This window comes from Neolamprologus multifasciatus, chromosome 17 (assembly GCF_963576455.1).
Source record: "Neolamprologus multifasciatus chromosome 17, fNeoMul1.2, whole genome shotgun sequence".
In the NCBI taxonomy this organism is placed as follows: Eukaryota; Metazoa; Chordata; class Actinopteri; order Cichliformes; family Cichlidae; genus Neolamprologus; species Neolamprologus multifasciatus.
In genome coordinates, this window is record NC_140455.1 from 19,979,598 (window position 1) to 20,000,353 (window position 20,756).

General features: G+C 40.3%; 1 protein-coding gene across 28 annotated transcripts in view; it reads right to left on the reverse strand.

Annotated features, from left to right (window-relative positions):
• Positions 1-6,694: 6,694 nt before the first annotated feature.
• The window catches only part of celf2 (cugbp, Elav-like family member 2), a 241,817-nt gene continuing 227,755 nt past the window's right edge, over positions 6,695-20,756 (reverse strand). For 7 of the 28 annotated variants that reach the window (XM_085137087.1, XM_085137081.1, XM_085137092.1 and 4 more), the window contains 4 exons: positions 19,989-20,117; positions 17,093-17,290; positions 14,554-14,697; positions 6,695-12,301 (listed from right to left, as the gene is read on the reverse strand). In XM_085137087.1, the coding sequence (XP_084993213.1) occupies positions 12,174-12,301; positions 14,554-14,697; positions 17,093-17,290; positions 19,989-20,117 (599 nt within the window). In that variant the 3' untranslated portion in view covers positions 6,695-12,173. The remainder of the gene's footprint in view (positions 12,302-14,553; positions 14,698-17,092; positions 17,291-19,988; positions 20,118-20,756) is intronic. The other 21 variants (XM_085137083.1, XM_085137093.1, XM_085137101.1 and 18 more) reach the window with 7 other exon arrangements.

The window sequence follows — 20,756 nt, forward strand, 5'->3', positions numbered from 1 at the left end:
TAGCTGCTTTTTACACGCATATTGCTCCGGTTCTTCCGTGTTCTGCCAACAAGCTTAAGCGTTGCATAAGCATAACAATTCGGTGAATATTTTGTCTAACAAAGGGGAATGAGTCACTTCAGTTCTTCAAAGGAATGCATAAGAAATAGGAGATGAATATGAAAAAAATAAAAATAAAAAGCTCTCCCAGGCCTTCCTTTGATCAAGACTATAATTTAATTACCTGCATACCAAAGAGAGCCTTTATTTGGAGTTTCAGTCTCAGTTGTGTTTCTTTTGTTTTCTTCACCGTGGCACGCCGGATTCAAAGTGAAGCTTGAAAAGTGGGGGAAACGAACGCTTTTGTTCTTTAAAAGCTGAATAGATGTAAATCAAAATGTAATCAGCTAACTACAAAACTGATGTACTTACAGTAAATATACTCTGATAGAGGAGCTCTTTCTTGATGTTGTTTTTTTTTACCTAAAGTTCTGCACAATAACTAAAGTCATTTGATCATATTATTATTATTTGCTGCTAATTTACAAAATTTGCAAGTATTTACTTAAATGTGCATATTTTTCCTTCTTAAAATGTGGTCCCTCTCAAGAATAACACAGTAATTACCTTTTTAAATCGTGCTTTGTATTCTTAAAGTTGCCTCATTTTGGTGTTAGTGTTTGGCACTGATAAAGTTCCTGTTTTATATTTATTCTTGCCATTTTGTATTACATTACAGCTTAAAAACGGTTGTTAATAAGCACACAGTCCAATTCAATTGATCTTCTTTGTGAAAGCTGATGAATATTTAATTTTTAATTGACACAAAGCAGGATTTTCACATCTTTCTCTTCTGTGTTTCCATAGTGGTCAGTGAATAGAAATAAACGGAGCTAAACATGTAAAATAATGTTTTTTTTTAACTCTTGTAGATTCATATATATATATATATATATATATATATATATATATATATATATATATATATATATATATATATATATATACATACATATTTGAGGCCTTGTAAGCACAGTATCCATTACATGAACTGAAATATGATGTCACTGGGTGGGTTACTACCAGTACCAACTACTAAACTTAAATTGTCAATCCAGCCAGTGGGAGTTTGAGAGTATTTAGACCTTCACGAGTCCTCTCTCCTTATGTCTCCACCCTAGGAAGCCAGGAGAGGAGGAAAGGAATCAAGGAGGTACAGAATGAAAAATATGAGGCAGGATGCAGCCACCTCCTGAGCCCGGGTCTGCTGGAGGTTTTTTGCTGTTAAAAGGGTGTTCGTCCTCCCTACTGTTGCAGAGTGCTGCTCATAGGTGATCCTCTGTTACTTCAAGAGTCTCTCTAACTTTGTGGGGTCGTACCTGTTTCTGTGAATGGTTTATACACCATATATAGCAACTTTATACCGGGTATCTATAGTGGGAAAATGTTGTAACCAGGAGAGAAACGCTCCTTTCTTTGAACTACATTACCTGTGACAAGTGTTGGAACTCTAAACATGTGCAGCAAATCTTCCTTGACCTTTGACCCCTCTATAAAGCAACCCCGTTGGGAATAATCTGACTTCCTGTCTGCTGTCTCTGGCGGAGCATCAGCCACTGCTGGCTGTTAATCTCAATTAGCTCAAATCAAACACTTCTCTTCCGCTCATCCTCTCTCTATGACCCGACCAATTTCCTGCTTTCTCTCCTCTGCTTCTCAGTGGCGACTGCGAGCACAGAGCATCCCATCTTGCTCCTCGCAGGAAGGAATTCTCTATGTTTCCACTGGGAATGTGACGGATTGAGAGTGTGTGCGCTTGTGTGTCAGCCCCCTTGGCATGTCTCGCTTCTTGTCAGAGACTGAATAATACACAAGCTGTGTGATTCAGTAGTAACAAATGGGCTGATTATCAGCTGCACAATGCTTTAATGTAGTATATTCCACTCGTATCATTCAAAATATGACCTGAATTTACTTGCAGTGGCTTGGTCACACTCCAAAACCATCACCGGTGTTCCAACATTGCATTTAGCGTGACTCCTCTATTTTCATTCGCAGTGTCTTTGTGTTTGGTGTATTGATCCAGTATCACTGCTGTCTACTCGCTATTAATAGTCTGGTATTGATTGTGGGATTTATTCATGTGTTATTCATTCAATGTGGCTGAGAGGCTTTGTGATGGGTGTGTTTTAGAGGACACCTTTGTGGTGTCTCTTAAGGTCACCTGGATACAACTGTAGAAAAATGATGGCTTTTAGTTAAATAACAGTGTCTGTTATCACTGGAACTATTTGTTTCCTTTCTCCACTGCACATTTGGCTTTGTAATATATTGTTCATTGGAGTGTTTGCAAATCTTTTATAAATAAAACTGTTGTTGCACTGCTAAAATGATGTTCAAAGTACTTTTTAAATTTTAGAAGAAAGGAAAGTGCTGAATTCTTGAAATCTTCCAGTGTTAAAAATACTCAAAAGGAAACAAAGTAGAAAAGTTGAAATTCGAACATCCACTCTGATCAAATCTCTGTTTGACTTGATTATTGTGTTTGACTGAACTCTTACCTTGAATCTGGAAGTATGTTGGGTGACAGCTGATGTGGTGGTCACCTTTCACACAGGAGCCACGCAAATCCTTTAAAATGTTCTGCATGTGTTTCTGAGCATTGTTCAAATTTTGATGGTTCGAAGGCTTAAACATTCCCATCTCGGCTTCGTTCATGTTTTAAAAAGGATTCTATAGAAATAGGATAAAACCCAACATCTAATTTAAAAAACAAAAACAAAAAAACCCTCAGAGCTGCAGATATTTTGTTGAATTCCAGGCCACACATTGAGAATAATAGAGGTGTAATATTATCTATCCATGGGTAGGATCCACAGGCTGAGGGTAGTTTATTGTATGCCTTGCCTGAACCTCACAATCAATATTTAATAACAGACTAGGTGGACTGGTGCAGTGATGAAAAGGATAAGATGCCATAATGTGCCAGAGAGCACATAATATACAGCTATGTGAATATTTGTGATATGTAGTTCTAAAAAAGAAGAAATCTGAGCTTTGTTTGTCGCAGCTTTGGTTTAAAGAGCCACTGATGTGAGGGGATCTGCAGTTTGTCTGAGTTATTAGACCCATTTTAAAAATATGCATTCACGCGTTTAAAAGGAGCAAGTGTTTTCCAGATCTTCCCATTTCTGAACACTTCAGTTATTGTCATTCCTCTGAGGTAACCTTTGATGATCGCAGCAGAAGTACCACTTTTGTTGTTGTTGTTGCAATTCAAGCACATGTAAAAAAACCCTGATTGATATCTGTGAGTGAAAGGTGAAAACTTTGACCTTTGACTTCTCTTTCCTCTCTACTGGGGATGCAGTTGTGACGGTGAGACAGTACGGGAGTGGATTGGACAAATAGTGGACATACAGTGGACAGGCCTCGCCCAGGACAGCGGACAGCACAGGAAGGAGGACTGCGTAGGCCGATCCCTGATGAGGGAACGTTCACAGTTAGCCTTTCCCCGATCAGAGCCAATTCAGGGTTTATCTCAAAAGTTGGTAAAAATATCAAATGTCACAGTCCTCAGTGGGACTAAAGTTAGTAAAAGATGGCTTCTGAATGCAAATAATTTAGCAATATACAGTATAATTCAACATTTAGGGAAATGCACTCATCTGCTTTCTTGGCATGAACTAAATGAGGTGATATTAGGACAAAAGGGGCTATAACTAGCAGCTAAGTTAGCTTAAGGAATGGTAACAGCTATATGTGAAATAAAAGCCACTCATCAATGTTTATAAAACTCACTAACACACTTAATCTTTAATCTGTGCAAAAAGAAATGTGTAAAAGAACAAATGGCTATAAATAGGGAGCTATAAGCTAGCCAAGTGTAGGAACTTTATTTCAGTTGCTGTTTAATGTTTATTTGAATAAAGATAGTTAAATCCTGTCTACACTGGAGGAGATAACAAAATCCTCATTGACAATTCTGCTCACAAAAAACTCCAACAGATGCAGTTTCTAACCTATAATCCAACCTATATTTAAAGCATTTTAACACAATTTCACCAAGCGCCTCAGCTAGCTTTCTAACGGCTAACTAAACAAAGACTAAAGTAATCATGTAAAATTTGAACCTAGCTAAAGGTGTTTTGTTGTGGTGCCAACTGTTTTACCCTACTTTGGCCATTTGCAACTGCAGGTATCGCCCAACATCTGGCCATTAGGTGGAACTCAAGTGTAAAGCAACTTTTGCGTTGGCTTCGCTTTCATCTTTTATACTATCTATGACTCCAAATAGACGGAAACCCTGACCACACATAATCCTAAGTCTTCTACAGTGATGGCAATAATTTAAATGCATGTAACATCACACCAATCCAAATCTGCCATTGCAGCTAACTAGCTCACATTAATGTTGCCATTATTCCTTCAGTTTGGTAACCAGTCTGTCATCTACCACTGAGAAGTGTATAACAGGGTGATGGCCAAAGCTCACCTGGCACACAACATTCAATGACCTGAAGCAAACAAGCACTGCCTGTCAAGATGTGGAAGGACTTGTTGCCAGTTGAAAAAGGTGGTGCTAACCACTAGGAACTTGTAGTCTTACTTGTGCACATAAAACAGAGTAATAGTATGTACTTTTTATGGTTTCCACCTGACACTGGGAAAAGAAAACAACCTAAAGGTCACCAAGTCCCTGCAACTCCAAGGATCTAGAGATATATATCTCTCAAAGACCTAAAGGAGAGCAGGCCTAACCTTTCATCAAGAAAGCGCACGAGTGTATTTTCCCCCAAAATGTCAAACCATTCTTTTAAGCTAAGGGATTTCTAGACCCAACTAACAAGCTTTTAGTTGTTCCTGGTCAAATTTGGATTTGCAGGATCCCGCGTTGCCATTTTTTGGGTTGGGCAACACTTGTTGACTGTCGCGCGACGACTTGGGCTACACAGTAATATACATACAAACACCTCGATGTATATTTACTATGTTTCGTGAGAACAGCATAGTGAGTTGTCATTGCGGATGAAGTCAACTTTACTATGTGATAAAAAAAAACAATAACCAAAATAAATAAATGAATTAAAATAAATAAATAAACACGAACACGAGAGGGGAAAGGTAGAATGAGAGGGAGAAAGAGAGACTATGAGGAAGAAGAGAAGGAGAGAGAAAACGAGCGAATGGCAGGGAGAGAGGTTGTGAAACAGTACAACATCAGACAGCCACTGGAACATAACAACACAGAGAGAGACAAGTATTAGGAAAAATGGTTTAATATAGGAGACAGAAGCAAAAAACTGCATCACACAAGAACATACGTTTACAAAAATAATTCTGACTGCTTCAGCTACACAGTTAGTTCACAGAGAAGGACAGAGAAACTGGAAAAATCTAAACAGCTAAAAGCAAAAATCTTCTAATTAGTTGATCTCTTTATTAAACTAATACATTAATCCACTGAAGGTGACTAAATATTTCTATTCCTTCTTTTTCTATAATTGTCTTATCGTGTAGACGGCACAATACAGAAGTCAAATGAAACTTACCGCTGTTGTATAGACAAACTTGCTAAGAACTATTTATAAAGCAAAAAATGAAAGATCTGAAACTCACCTACGCTCTGTTTTTCGGACAAAAAGGGGAAAAAAAAGTAAGAAAGAAAGGTAGAAAGAAAGAACAACACTCAAGTGAGGAAAAAGAAGTGAAAGAAATAAAGCCAAAGATCTCCTAGAAAATCTTATATCAAAAGCCAACTTTCTCGATGCCAGCTAGAAATCATACTCGGGGACCAGTCAGGGTCAGGCCACACCACCAGGCCAGACAGCGTTTTTTTGTTTTTTTTTTCTAAGATTTTTTTTGTTGTATCCTTTAATCTCCAGTATAAAAAATTCCACTGGTACAAAATGCATAAGTACAATCAGTTGTAGAAATAGGAAAGCCTGCATTTTTTGTACTTTTTAAATCCCATCCAGTGACAGATTTTCGAAGAGTTGTCAAACAAACATACATCACGCTTACAGAATCCACTGAAATGCATTGACTTTGGCTTCTCTCGTGACAATAACTTTGAAAACTACTTGAAAACCTTTTTGAGAATTAAAAAGAAACAAATCAACAACAGCAAACAGCAACAACAACCCCCAAAAAGAAAAGAAAATTAGATTATCTCTACAGACAACAAGCTCTTTTTTTTACGCCACAGGAAGAGAGAACACACAAAACATTTTTCCTCAAAAAACTTGACATAAGCCATAATGCAAAAAAACGACAAGTTCAATTTTTTTTTTCCTTTCAGATTTCATTGTTTGATAAATAGCACTTAAGATAATTAAGAAAGAAGGAGAACAGAGAAGTGAACAGTGACAAGATAGAAAGATTACAACGAGCATCGGCGATGACAGCCCCTGAGGCGAGCCGCTCGACAGAAACTCCGTTTCTACGGCCCTGTTGTGCTTCGACATGGACAAAAAGACGAGATGCTTCACACTGAGACTGCGCGACGTGGGGCTTCTGTGCAAGTCGGTGAGATTTGGCAATTTGTCTTTGCTTTTTTGGGACGCTCAAAATGTGGAAACGACAGCGCTGGAACGAGCTGAAAAAAGGCGCGACTACACGAAACCTGGTCCATCGACGCTGATCTGGGGACTGTCCGGCTTTCGTACAGGTAGCTATGGCTGTTTGTTGCACGCCTCGTGTGTTTGTGTGTGTGTGTGTGTGTGTGTACTGCATTTAGGAAAAAAAGAAGTCTGCTCGCCTCCCTCCGTAAAATCGCATAAAGTTTGGCATCGCGTTTGGTCTCGGAGAGCGGATAATGAAAGCTGTATTGCCTTCATCTCGGCTCTGGCTGTTGTTTCCGCCTGCGCACGGGACCCGTGGACGTGACCCTTCCCTTTCCAACCAACAAGCGCTTTATTTCCCCCGTCGCTATTCCAATAAGACGTCTCTCCACATAGCCCTGTTTCTAATAACCCCGGTTAGCCTGGGAGACAACAACCAGACGGAGAGGGGCATCCTTCAAACAGATGCCTCCATCTCTCTCGTTCTCTCTGAATCGCCTTCAACTGCTGCGAGGAGCCATTTCAGCCTTCCCGCTGTGGCCGATCGGACGAAATGGCAGAAGAGTGAAAACCCAGACGAGTGATAGGTTAACGGCACACGAAAGTGAACCTAGACTTGGCACACATCACTGACTGACAACATCTCCTGTAATACTGGTACAACGCTCCCTGGTTAAGGCGACTGGTGAGCTTCTGTAGAAAATAATGCTGCCCTCTTTAGTTTTTTTTTTGTGGTTTTTTTTACATTTTTTGTAGTTTTTTTTTGCAGACCGTAAACTAGGCTTTCAGGGAGGGGGGATGGGGGGCAGTTGAATAGACTGACAACACTGTGCCATGTAAACGGCTCGACTATGATGAATGTCAATAACACACTTTGGCATCTAAACATGATTTTGGCCCGTTTACACCACAAGACTCGCACATGGAGAAGTCTCATGACCGCTTATATAAAAAAGAAGAGGAGGAAACGTCAGAAGGATCAAGTTCGGCGATGGGGAAATCAAATGGGCTCAAAACTTGCTCCGGACCCGTCCCGCCTCACTCCTCTGACCAGCCGACGCCGGCGTGTGCTTTTTCCTCAAAAGATCGAGGCTCGTTTGCGAACGAGCGAGTCTTGCCCTGTGCTTACATCATGAAAGCGAGCACGCTCGTCTGAGGTGATACACAAAAAGTAATGATCCTCACCGTCTGAGACAAACGGCGCAAACTCTGAGACGTTCTGAACTCAACAAAAGGGATAAGAGGGTTCTTGAGAAATAAGGCTTTGTGTATGACTCTCACCTCCATTTTTATTTATTTATTTATAATTTTTTGGTGGGAGCTTAGGAGCGGGACGGAGCGCGGGAAAACAATCAAAACAATCCACGCTGAAGCCTGACGTCTGTGTTTGTGTGTGTGTGCGAGATACTGATAGAGAGAGATAGATCAGGAGTGCAAAGATTTGTGGTAAGGCTTTGATGAGTAAAACTGCTGTACAATGGCTAAAAATATCAGTGCGTGACTCGTGTGTGTGTTTTTAAAGTGTGTGCGTGTGTGTGTTTGTGCACGCTGGCGGGCGGTAGCGGTTGCTGTAGAGGCTTTCACACTCAGGGGCTCTCATGCACAATAACAAAGTAAACTGTGAGGTCTGCACGAGAGTGTGTGCGCATGTCCGTGTGTGTATGAATGTTTGTGTGTGTGTGTATAGATATATATATGACACATGGGCACTTTTTTTCTTTTTTTGTTTTTTTTTGTTACATCTTTACAAAGAAAAAAGCAAACATGACATTTTCAGGCAACAAGACCACAGAATAGCAAGTTAACAAACTTTTTTTTTAAATCTATATTTTTAAATATGAGGGATCCATACAAAACACTTATAATAAAATACCCATGTTATCAAATAATTTCACAAGAAATACACTGACGCGCTAGGCAGGAAGTACCTTTCAGAATTTGGCACTGAACTCCACTGATTTTGTCTTTTTTTCCTTTATAAGACATTTTGCTGAACAACAAAAACACATCTAAATATTGTTTCCCACGAGAGAAATAAAATAATAATGACATTGATGCTTCACAAGCTGACATTTTATATATATATATATATATATAGATATATTTATATTTATATATATTTTTAGGAATTTCATATAGGTAATTAACCAACAGGAAATTTAGCAAATAGGGACTCCTTAAAAAAAAAGAAGAAAATTATAATAAAAAACAAAGTAACTGTTATAGTAATATGAAAGGCTTTGTCTATTGTTCAAGTAAACTGATTTTTTTTTAGTCTTCTCTTGAAAAACATGAGACATTTAAGACCGTTAGACTTGTGATGAAACCACAACTAAACTCACGAGAAGCACCGACGTTAACGCGGGTTACAGGTATCGTAGTATTTTTTTTCCTCTATACATTTAAACAGTAGAAAATATAGGTCATTTCATCATGTGCATTTAAACCACGGATTGTCTATCTGTGAGTCAGTTCAGCAAAAGGTGACACAAGTAGGTAGCATTTCTCCCCCCCAAACAGGGCAAATGTCGTTTTTTTATTTTTACCTTTAAACTACTCTAGAAAAAAGTGGTTCTATATATAGACTTTGAATGAGAAACAGAGCCACTTAAAATGGCCTTATCAAAAAACTTTACACTGCCTGAAAAATGTAAAAACCATTAGAGAGCTCTGAGAGAGTCTAATATTGATCAGACAGTTTTTATTCAAAACTGTTTGGAAGTAGTCTTATTTCTCAGAGAAACTGACGCCGACTGCTTCTGGCCCGCGCTCTTGTGGCTTTTTTTGTGTGTGTTTTTTGTGTGTTTTTTTTTTCTCCTCTCCATCGGCACCAGAAGCAAGAAGACGCGCCAATTCCTGTTGTGAACTTTCAAGTTTACTTTAAATGAAGAAGGAAGGAAAAGTAACTGACATAATAATAACAACAATAAAGAAGAAAAGAAGAAGAAATAAAAGAAAAAGAGACTGTATGGAAATCACTTTGCCACAGGTTGTTGTTTTTTCTCAAAAAGAAAAAAAAAGGAACATTTTTTTTATCCATAAAAATCTCAGTCTTTTTTTTTTTTTGTTGTTTTTCATACGAATGCAGCTTTTTTTTTTTATGTTGTTTGTGTTCACATTGATTCATTTACCCACACCTCCCTTATCGCCTCCCTCCCTCCCTGAAACCCTCCCGGAAAACAGATCCAAATGAGGTCACATGCAAAAGAACAAAAAAAAAAACAACAACCAAAAACAAAAAACAAAACAACAAAAAAACATAAAAAGACCAAAAAGCAAACAAAAAAAAAAGTCCAAAAAAGCTAAAAGTTCAAAAAAGGTCAGTAGACGGCGGTGGCGGAGGAGGAGGAGAACCAGGTTATGATCAGGTGAGCTCGGAAAAGACATCAGAAAAAACAATGACGGGGGAGGAGGAGGAGGACGATGGCACTTTTTTTTTGGTGGGTATTTTTTGTTTGTTTTTGTTTAAAGTTTTGTGTTTTTTTCAACACCACGGAGACATGCTAGGCAAACGATGAGCTAACAGGCATGGAGATGGGTTGTTCTAAAAGGGGGAAAGAAAAAACGGGAGAGGAGAGAGTTACACACAGAGAGCCAGAGCACCACACCACTACAGCATTTCTTTTTTTATGTAAAAAAATAAAATAAAATGAAAAATAAATAAAGGAGAAACAACAACAACAAACAGCAAACAACAACAAACGAACAACAATGCAAAACAGCAGAACAGCAACGCCACTCACTGATTTCATCTGCAAATATTTTAGCTTTAAATCCGTTTTTTCTTCGTTTTTTTTTAGTAATATAAAATGATATTGATGTTTCAAGTCTATATACTAACAAGCAACAACACACGTTCACTCATTCGTACGTACGCGCACACACAAAAAAACAACAAGAAATAAAGAAAGGAGCACCCAAAGCGCTATCCATCAGATCCCGGATGGATGTTCATTTGGGAGAATTTTTTTTTTAAGACGGGGAACGGGTGGGGAGGTTCTTTTAACTCGTTCCTTTCTGCTTTCAGATCTTTGTAAAAGTCGGCAGGTAAAGGAGGGGCTACGAACAAACAAAAAAACACTCAAAACAAAACAAACAAAATTATGAAATAAAAAGAAAAAAACGCAAGGAAAAAGGTTGAAATTCGACAAGTGAAAGAAGTAGTCCCACTATGGATGGAGAGAGGGAGAGAGTGGTAATAAGAGAGAGAGATGGATGGATAGATGGGTGGGTGAACGGCACAGAGAAGAGTGTGGTGGTGGTGCTGGTGGGAGGGGCGTCGAATGGCGGCGAAATGTTTTGGTGACTGTGGTTTTCTGCACTAAAAAAAAACACCAAAAAAACACCAGAGAACCCAATTCCACGAGACTTCTCCACAAGGGTCTACTTTATAATGATGCTGTATACTTTATAGGAGTCCAATAACTTAACGATAGGCAATAAATAAAATCCTTTTTCTTTTAAATCTGAGGCAGTAAAAATGCTGTATAAAAATAGAACTGCTTTTTTTACAAATAAAATTTACAGGCCTGTGGCTTTCTGTACTTTGAATTATTTTTTTTAATCTTTCAAACAAACATCAAGTATTTTCAGTTTACCCCCTTAACCCATAAACTCTTTTATTATTAGTAGTAGTAATAGCATTGTCATAGCCTTCATCAAATTCTGGATGTTATTTTGAAAATGCTCTACATGCTGTAATTTCTCTTTCACAACAAAGACCAATGTGATCTGACCCAGAAATGTGTTTACTAATTATTCATTTTTACCTTTGAGAAATAAAAAAATTCTTCTTTTTTTTAAATTTTCACATAAATAAAAGCTGGAGTATGCGTGTTTGTTTTCCTTCCTGCGGTGGTAGACTGTAACTGTACGGCAGGTTGATGTTACCACTGACTATACTGTAAAAGAGGCCACTAAAAGTTTTGCAGCCTTTGCTCCCGGGTTGCCAGCAGGCGTAGAGGGGTTTTTGGAGAAGCAGCGGCGGCCTGCAACCAACACCGCGGAGGTCAAAGGTCGAATGTGCATATCGGCGTGCGCGTCAAAATTTTTTTTTTTTTAAAAGTAGTAAAAAAAAAAAAAAAAGTAATAATGAACCATTCACCAGGCCTCAGGTTCATAATGAGAGAGAGGAAATAAAAAAATCTTCATGGCTCCTTTGTCTTTACGTCTGTCCTGAAAAAAGTATAAATAATCACCGAGAAAAGTTTTAAATAACTGCGAAGCAAAAAATCGGAAAAAAAAGCTACTTTCTTCCATTATTATTTAAAAAAAAGAAAGAAAAAATTGCACAAAGTAATGGTGGTAATGGAAGCGTTCATGTGTGTCAAAAATAACTGTAATAAATAATAATACTTGAACATAAGAGTCTCCAAAAAAGCAAGAAAAAAAAAGAAGGAAAAAAAAAGAAAGAAAACAAGGCGTGTGTCTCCCTCAGGGTGGTTGTAGGTCGTCTCCCCCTCCCTCCCACATCCCTTCCCTTGAACCCTCACCCCCGAGTCCCTGTGTAGAGAGGTCGTGGCTCGGTTTGCTGTTTTTTTTTTCATTTTCATCATTTTTTGTTTTTTTTTCTGTGGGGGGACTTACCCTAGCAGTGCTAACATGGGGAGCAGATAGACCCTAGTGCTAAGATCAGTACGGTTTGCTGTCATTCTTGGAGCGCTTCAGCTGCACCTTCAGCCGCTTCATGCCAATCTGGAAGCCGTTCATGGCCTGGATGGCTGCCTGTGCCGACACTGGATTGTCGTAGCTGACGAAGCCTGTGAGGGGCGCAAGAGAAAAGTGGACGGTTAGAGGAAAAGTCAGAAGAAGGTCAGTTGTGAAGAAACTGTATTAAAATAACAACAAGAAGGCTTTTAAAACATTATTGAGTCAGACTGATGGGTTTCAGGCAGCCTAACATTGGCCTACTTCATTCCCAACCGGCCATGGCAGAAGGCTGCCCCTCCTCCCTGTACCTGGTTGTGTGCTCGGTTTCTTCCTGTTAAAAGGGAGTTTTTCCTTCCCATTGTCACCAACTCTTTGTTTAAAAGTAGTCATCTGATTGTTGGAGTGTCTACTTAATGTTGTAGGGTCTTTTCCTTACAGTGTGCTGTTGCTGTGATCTTACCTGCATAAATCCTACATTGCCTTGTTCTCAAGTTATCACATTCGATTTTCAGAAAACTTGCTCTGACCTTGAGATCGATGTCACTGATTTTAACTTGTGTGAGATTTTTACTAGATGCATCTATGGTATCAATTTAAAGCTAGAGTGTCACCTTGTTCTGGAGTTCTTGCATGACAAAAATACTTCACAAGGCATCCTTACCTTGTTTCTGGGTCTTTGATATGTTTAAAAACACTCCTGATACACAATAAGACAAAATTAAACTGTAATGATGGCCTAAGGGATGTTTGTTTGTTGCATCAACAAAATAATAAGAGACTACAGCAAAAAACAAACAAACAGATTGTAGGTAGCATTAAAGCACAGATTTACTTTGACAAAGGCCACTTTTGATTAAAAAAGTAAAATTAAAGGTTTTGGAGCGGACTGTGGGGTTATACTAAGATTTATTTTTCTATCTTCTCCCCAAAAAGTCATTTTTGTTTATGCTAACGCTTCCCTTCCCCCTGTAATAACTGCAACCTCTGAAGCTGACAGTAAACTCCTCGTCTCGCTTGTCTCACATCCATCCCCGCAAACCATTTTCTGACAAGTACCAGACGGTAGTTTTTTCCTGGATCCATGCTTGATTTAGTTCCGTTTTCCTTAGTTGCTGCTTGTGGATTGGATATGTGTAATATTTAGGTTTTGATTTCCATACAAATGCAAATCTACACGGCATTTTCCCTGGATTTACTCTAGTACTTTAAAAAAAAAACATACCAGTAAGGAAAACGTAAATCCAGATGGAAAGGAGGCACGGAATTCTTCTTTGTCAAGCTTTTCATGCAATTCCCTAACAGTTCCTTCTAAAGTTCCCTGGAAATAACTGTGTAAATATGAATTACTTATAGAAGATAGACTACTACTATTAAAGTATTACTAAGACTCATTCGAATCCAGGTAAATTCAGGTATTAGTGGAATGGCTCTTCTCTTGAATTGTCAGCAGTTTATGTTGGCGATTCATCGGTGTTACGTCAGGACTTATAATAATAAGTACCAAATGAATAACTTCCAGGAACTTTCTGAAGAACCTTGCCATGAATGTTTCTCTTTTCTATGGTACTTGAAGTAAAGCACCACAAAAATATAGGCTGATCCAATAAAAAAATAATCTGTTCTTGGTAATAGCTCAGACATGTTGTGGAAACTGGCCATCGGAGGACAACCTCCCAGTGGAAAACTTGATCATTTTCGGCTTTATGAGCCGATTATGAGAGCCGGAAATCATCACTATTTTTAGCAGAAGTGTCTCCTGCCACATTTGTGTCATGTGGGAAAATTGTTTGCTCTTTCAGGTACGTTGCTCAGCCAGATCAGATCTTATACAAATACCATTGCTCTGTAATTATCGCTAAAATATTGAAGTTACAACTATTCAAAGTCTAACAAGTCACAACAGTCATGTTGTACACTGACAAACTGTACATAAAAGATGGATGTATCCACCAACATAGCTACAGAACAGCTCATTGTACCTTGTTTTAAAGCCTTGAATTGGGCAATCTATTCATTGCTTTCTTTATGCTTACAAACTAAAATGTGATCCAATTCCAAGGTAGCCTTGCTCTGTGGCTTATTGTGTTTGTTTCTGGTCTTTTTTTAACCCTAAATGGGACCATCATTTAGAAAATGAGCATCATGTTGTATTAAGTAAGAAATCTGTCCCTTCTGATATCAGAAGAAATGCAGATAAGGCACTTTGATACAACGTCCATCTTTTATGCACAGTCAGAACTTGCCGTCCTTCAGATTTGAGCACTGTTCCCTTCAGCAACAACCCAGCCCCTGATTTAGGACACAGTCAAGAAAAAGAAATAATTTCAGGCATTTGTGTGCGTTTTGGTTTTTGCTGCCGTACCGAAGCACTTGCTAAGGTTTGTCTGTTTGTCGATGAAGACTTTGGCAGAGACCACATTTCCGAAAGGCATGAACATCTGCAGTATGTCCTGGTCTCCAAACTCCTGGGGCAGGTGGTAGATGAACAGGTTGGCACCTTCAGGACCTGAGGTGGAGGAGGGGTGGGGGATATGCAGAGCAGATATGAGGTCAGTATAGTTTTTCCATTTGAGCAAACCTGCAGCAGAGGGAGCGCTGCACTGTGGCTGTCGTCATAGGAACTCGGCACAAGCACGCCGCTTCCCACAATATCCCATGACCTTGGGTTTGTTATTGAATTTAAACAGCATTCTGCAATTGTATTGAAAATCCAACAAAGATGAAAGCTTTTGGTTTTCAGCTAATAATTATATTTTGGTTTGCTGCAAACAAAAGTAGTTCCCTATTCTTTTGCTTTTGATTTATTCATTCTCTCAGCCGCATGTAGTCTCTCTTAAGAGGGGTCATAGGGTGCCCTCCTACCCAGCCTCTATCGCACATTCTAATAATTCTAATAGGTCAGATCTCTCAGAATCATTTAATATGCTCTCCACAGCTAAATGAAGCAGCGAGGGAGCCCAGTGTTTGGCACATCTTTGTTCTCCCTGAGGGGTTTTGAACTCCTGGATGGACTGTCAAAGAAAGACAGCTTCTTTACAAATTTATCTTCGCTGCAAGCCGAGATGAGAAGTGCACAAACAAACAGTATGTGGCTCTATTTGTTTTACTAGACATTTCATCATCTGGTTTGTATTCAGCGCTGTCGTGTAAAGCTTTTGGGTAAATTTAACTTCAGCTGCCAGGTTCTGTACGTAGGCGGCACTTTGCAGAAGCGCTGATGTGCAGACTGACCAGTTATCACATTTTCTCTCTCAGACGCTGTAATAAAAGTATTGATCAGAATCCAAGAGAGGTCTGATTAAACACTACTTTTGTTTGCTACTAAAACAATGTGAAACGAGTTATTGTAAGTGAAATAAAGGACATAAAAATAGGTTTGGTCCAGTTGTAAAACAAGGAATTTGGTTTTAAGAGATGAGGATGAACTTTTTTATGAACTGAAACGTTGTTTAGTTTTAAAAGTAATTTTTTTTTTAACTCTTTGCCCACGTTAGGACAACATTTGACTATTTTGCAATTATGAGTTTCAAACCTCAGAATATACACTATGTTGCCAAAGGTATTCAGTCACCCATCCAAATGACTGAATTCAGGTGTTCCATTCCCCTCCCTGGCCACAGGTGCATAAAATCAAGCAACTAGGCGTCCAAACGGCTTCTACAAACACCTGTTAAAGAATAGGTCGCTCTCAGGAGCTCAGCATGGTACCGTGATAGGATGACACCTAAGCAACAAGTCAAACAAAGTGGAAGTGATTGGTAATGATAGCAACTCAGCCATGAAGTGCTAGACCATGTAAAATAACAGAGTGGGGTCAGCAGATGATGAGGCAGATGGTGCACAGAGGTCGCCAACTTTCTGCAGAGTCAGTCACTACAGACCTCTAAACTTCATGTGGTCTTCAGATCAGCTCAAGAACGGTGCTTACAGAGCTTCATTGAATGGGTTTCCAAGGCCGAGCAGCTGCACCCAAGCCTGAGATCACACCTCTCTGTCTAACAATATGATGGATGACTCTAAGTTTGGCGGTTACCAGGGGAACAGTACTTGTCTGGGGGGCGATTATGGTGTGGGGTTGCTTTTAAGGAGTTGAGCTCAGCCTCCCAGTTCCAGTGAAATGAACTCTTAATGCTTCAGCATACCAAGACATTTTGGGACAATTTCATGTCCCATCTTTGTATGAACAGTTTGGGGTGACTGCGCACCAGTGCACAAAAGCGAGGTCTACGAATACATGGATGAGCAAGGAGGTGTGGAAGAACTTGACTGCCTTGCACAAAGTCCTGACCTCAACCCAACAGAGCTCACAAATGTGCTTGTTGAAGAATGGTCAGAAATTCTCACAAACACTCCCAAACATTGTGGAAAGCCTTCCCAGAAAAGCTGGAGCTGAGAATGGGATGTGAAGGCAGACGAGCGAATACGTTTGGCAACATAGTGTATCAAGAAAGTCGTGGTTTGACGACGATGAGAATAGTTTCCAGATTTTTCCACTAACATCTGATGCAAACCCTGTCACTTTGTTCTATCAGCAGGCGTGAACTATGACAGAAACCTTTCAGTTCAGAAAAGAGCTTAAAGGGTTACAACTAGTAGACTTTCAAGGGGTAAAGAGTTAAAAGGCATCCTGTCTTTAAGGCCAATTTTTTATGTTTTTAGCACAGATTTTTATTACTTGATAAAAACGAACATTTTATCAGGACATTACACCACAACACTATAACTTTATAGAGTCTACTCTTGGTTTCAGCGCTGAGTTTAAATGCCTGTTTGCTTTTTTGAAGAGCAAATCCTAGAGGAGACACACATTTAGGGGAAAAAAGTTGCTGTTGTAAACACTCTCAAATCTAACTCCCACTGAGCAGCACTGATGTGCAGACATACAGCCTTAGGCTACTGACCCTCTTTCTGGCTGCCGGCAGCCCCTTGCTGCTGCAGCAGGGACTGGCTGTAGAGGGTGGGCAGCGCTGCGGCGGCGTACTGCTGGATCCCTGAGTAAGCCTGCGTCAGCGCGTCCATGGTGCCTGCCGTCCCGTTGGTGAGCCCTGCGCCGCCCAGGCCTCCGTTTAGAGCCGCCATACCTGAGAGCATTTGAGCAACTTTACATAAAACCCAACAATAAAGAAAGAAGAGTGCACTTACTCATTAGCGCTCCCACTGAAGGTTGTGTTTTTAACCACACATACACACACACACTAACACACGCACAAGAACATACATGACACGAGACACACAACACACAAACACCGACAGCTACGCCGGACCATAAATGTAAATTGCACTCACATCGACACACACACACACACACACACAAACAAACAGAGGACCAACCGTGTGATGAGAAAACACAAAGGACGAACACATACAAGCACCGACAGCTACGCCGGACCATAAATGTAAATTGCACTCACATCGACACACACACACACACACACACACACACACACACACACACACACACACACACACACACACACACACAAACAAACAGAGGACCAACCGTGTGACGAGAAAACACAAAGGACGAACACATACAAGCACAGGACACACACAGAGGATTCATTTAAATACGGTAAAGTATGAAGGAAGCTGATGACAGCCAGAGCTGCACGGCTATCTCGGAGTAAAAAGCATGCAGCGCTGCATGCGCACACACAGAAACACACTCGGAGACCACAGCAGCATCGACGGAACGACAAAAATAAATAAATAAAATAAAAAGAAGATGAAGAATTATCTTTCGCTTCATTCAAAGTGGCGTTGTTAAACAAATACTGCGGTGTGATCATGTGTGCTTTTCCTGCCCGTGACGGCTCTCTTTAGGGGTGAAGACAGGCACGCGGCGCGTAAAGGGTAGGCGGGGAGGGGAGGGGAGCGTGGCGATTTTAAAAAGTGAAGGAACACAGCAGTAACACTCATTAGCTGCATGTAACGGCTTAATATCACAACGGAGGGCAACTTGTCAGAGGGGGTCTGACACTGGCTCGGCGTCCTGTCGCCTCGCCGTCAGACACAGTGAAATAAATTATCACCGCGGCGCTCTGGATTATAGGTCACTCATTTATTCAGGAATAATTGCACCAGTGACCTTTGCAATTCAATTAAGGCCTAGATGTGTTTAAATGAGGGCGGTTGTTGGTGGTGGGTGGGTGAGTGGGAGGAAGGATGCGCTAAGAGGAGAGAAGGGTTTGTGAGGACAAAATGGGATGCAAAATGAAAGCGACCCATTCGGCTCAAAAGGAGGAGCACGTGTGTGTGTGTTTAGACATGTTCTGTGTTTTTGTACCTGCATGCGCTCGAGTAGACACATATATAATTTACACAGCGGATACAGCTAGTCGAACCGAAGAGCGGTAAAGGTCAGGGGAGAATAATGTGGTGGAAGAGGCTGGTTGTACAGGATCTCTGCTGTCATAACAGCTCTGATTAAGATCCCAGCCCCGTCTCCCCAGAGGTCAAAGGCAGGACGCGCACCACACGGCTCGGCAGATGCCAGAACGCCACACAGGGCGGCCATGCGGTCGACACGATCCACATGTGGAAAGAAACGTGTGTGACTCGCTTAAACTTAAAATGGATTAATGAACCACCCAGCTGTGTTAATGCTTTGACAGAAAATTAGACTTTTCTCTAATTTCTTTTTAGTTTGAAGAAAGAAAAAAAAGAGTCCTATTTAGCTTTTATTATTGGGACAAAAACAGACTTTTTGGGCCCTCTTGTGCAACAAAATGATCAAATATTGTATTTCCTAGCATGACAGCAGCCTGAAAAAAATTGCGTTTTCTCCTTTTGACATTTAAATGATCAAATTTGAGTTTGTTTTGTGTTAAAATATAACACAACACAGCTACCTTTTATATTTTTGGCATGGAATTGAAAAGATTTGTATTTACCAGCCAGGAAAATTGATAGAACTGCATTGTGAGGGTACAATTACAACATTTACACAACAGTAAATGTGAAATTGGCAGCTAACCAAAGGAAAAATTACAATTTTGGCCTTTAGCCCCCCGTGCAACTTGTCCAAACCGCTTTGCAGAAACAACAGAAAACACAACAGTGACACAACAAATCCAACACGATGTGAAACGATGACACAGCGACAGCCTTTGTTAGGCAACGAGCAGCACGCCAACTACGCCAGGATGGCACACCGGCACTCTTACAGCAAGCACAACCCGGGACACAACCAGGAAGCGGATGAAGAGATGAGTGGAGGAATGGATGAAATATGTGTTGGCAGGTGATTTTATGCAGTAGCTGTCTTTAAAAGAGGAACAACCATTTATTTTTTAAGTCAAACTGAGACACAGAGAGACGACGGGAGGAACCAAACTCTGGGAATTTTAGCAAAAGCGGGAATACCGAAGCATCACGCTGTCTTTTTTCTGTTTCAGAAGAAAGCCAAGTGATGCATGGTGATAGTCAGTTTCAACATTTCTGATATTTGTATACTTAGGAATAGCCGTTCACATTAGAGTTGGACAAACGTATGGATTTTTGATATACTCGTTCTTCGTTCAATGAGATTAAATGTTGATTTTCTTTGGCATGCATTTTCCTCCTTCTACTACCAAATCTGCACATTCTTGGTTCCAACAGATTTAAATGCAGAGTTTGTTTAACGTACAAGTGAATCACTCAAAGTCATCAGAAACCCCACTTGAGTCAACCCCCCCGACAGCTGCGGCTACGTCTCTCTGCACTGACTCACAGGCTTTGCGGTAGTGATGTCGCTGTTGGTTGTGTATGATCAGAGGTGGAGGTGGAGTGGCTGATGGCAGGGTGAATACTCACTGTTAACGCTACCTGCTAGTGCATTAATGTTGTTCAGGCCCACAGTTGCTCCTGCCAGGCCCTGCAGGGTGCCCAGAGAGGTCAGAGAGTTCATGGCGCCAGCGTTGGAGCTGGCTGTGGTGCCCGCTGCTGGGAGAAGAGGAGGAGGAGGGGGAGGAGGAGGAGGATGAACAGAGCAAAAATAAAAAAAGGAGGGATAAGGACAGAGGTGAAGAGGGAGAGTAGGAGACAAAAGAAGTGGACATGTTACATAAACATATAGAAAACAAAGCAACAAGGTTCCTTGTGTAGAGGTTCAGGCTTTTGCATAGCTTGACCTTCATTTAAAGCAAACAGTAAGTGCTCCATTGTAGCAAATTAGCATCAGCTTTTGGTGCATTTATCACAGACAGTGATGACAAGGAATTTGGAAAGAGATGTGCTACACAGACCAAAGGGAGCTGGCTCGGATTACTTCCTGTAAGTTCATCTCTTTAATGGCTGCATGCTTCAGTTTCTTGAAACTTGGTGGCAAGCTGAATCACAATAATCGGTCATTACTGAGCCTAAACATTTACTACTTCTAGACATGAACTACATAGAGTAAAAGGTAAAAAAAAACAACAAAAAAACAGGCACTGGTTTGGCATCAAGAGACTAAAAATGCTGTCCAGTTCAGGCTTTGTCTCTCCCAAAAAATGTGAAATGGACACGCACGCAGAAGTTGCATTATCAGCAGGTGATGTGTGTGTGTGTGAGTGAGCGATGAACCAAACTTCTAAAACAAAG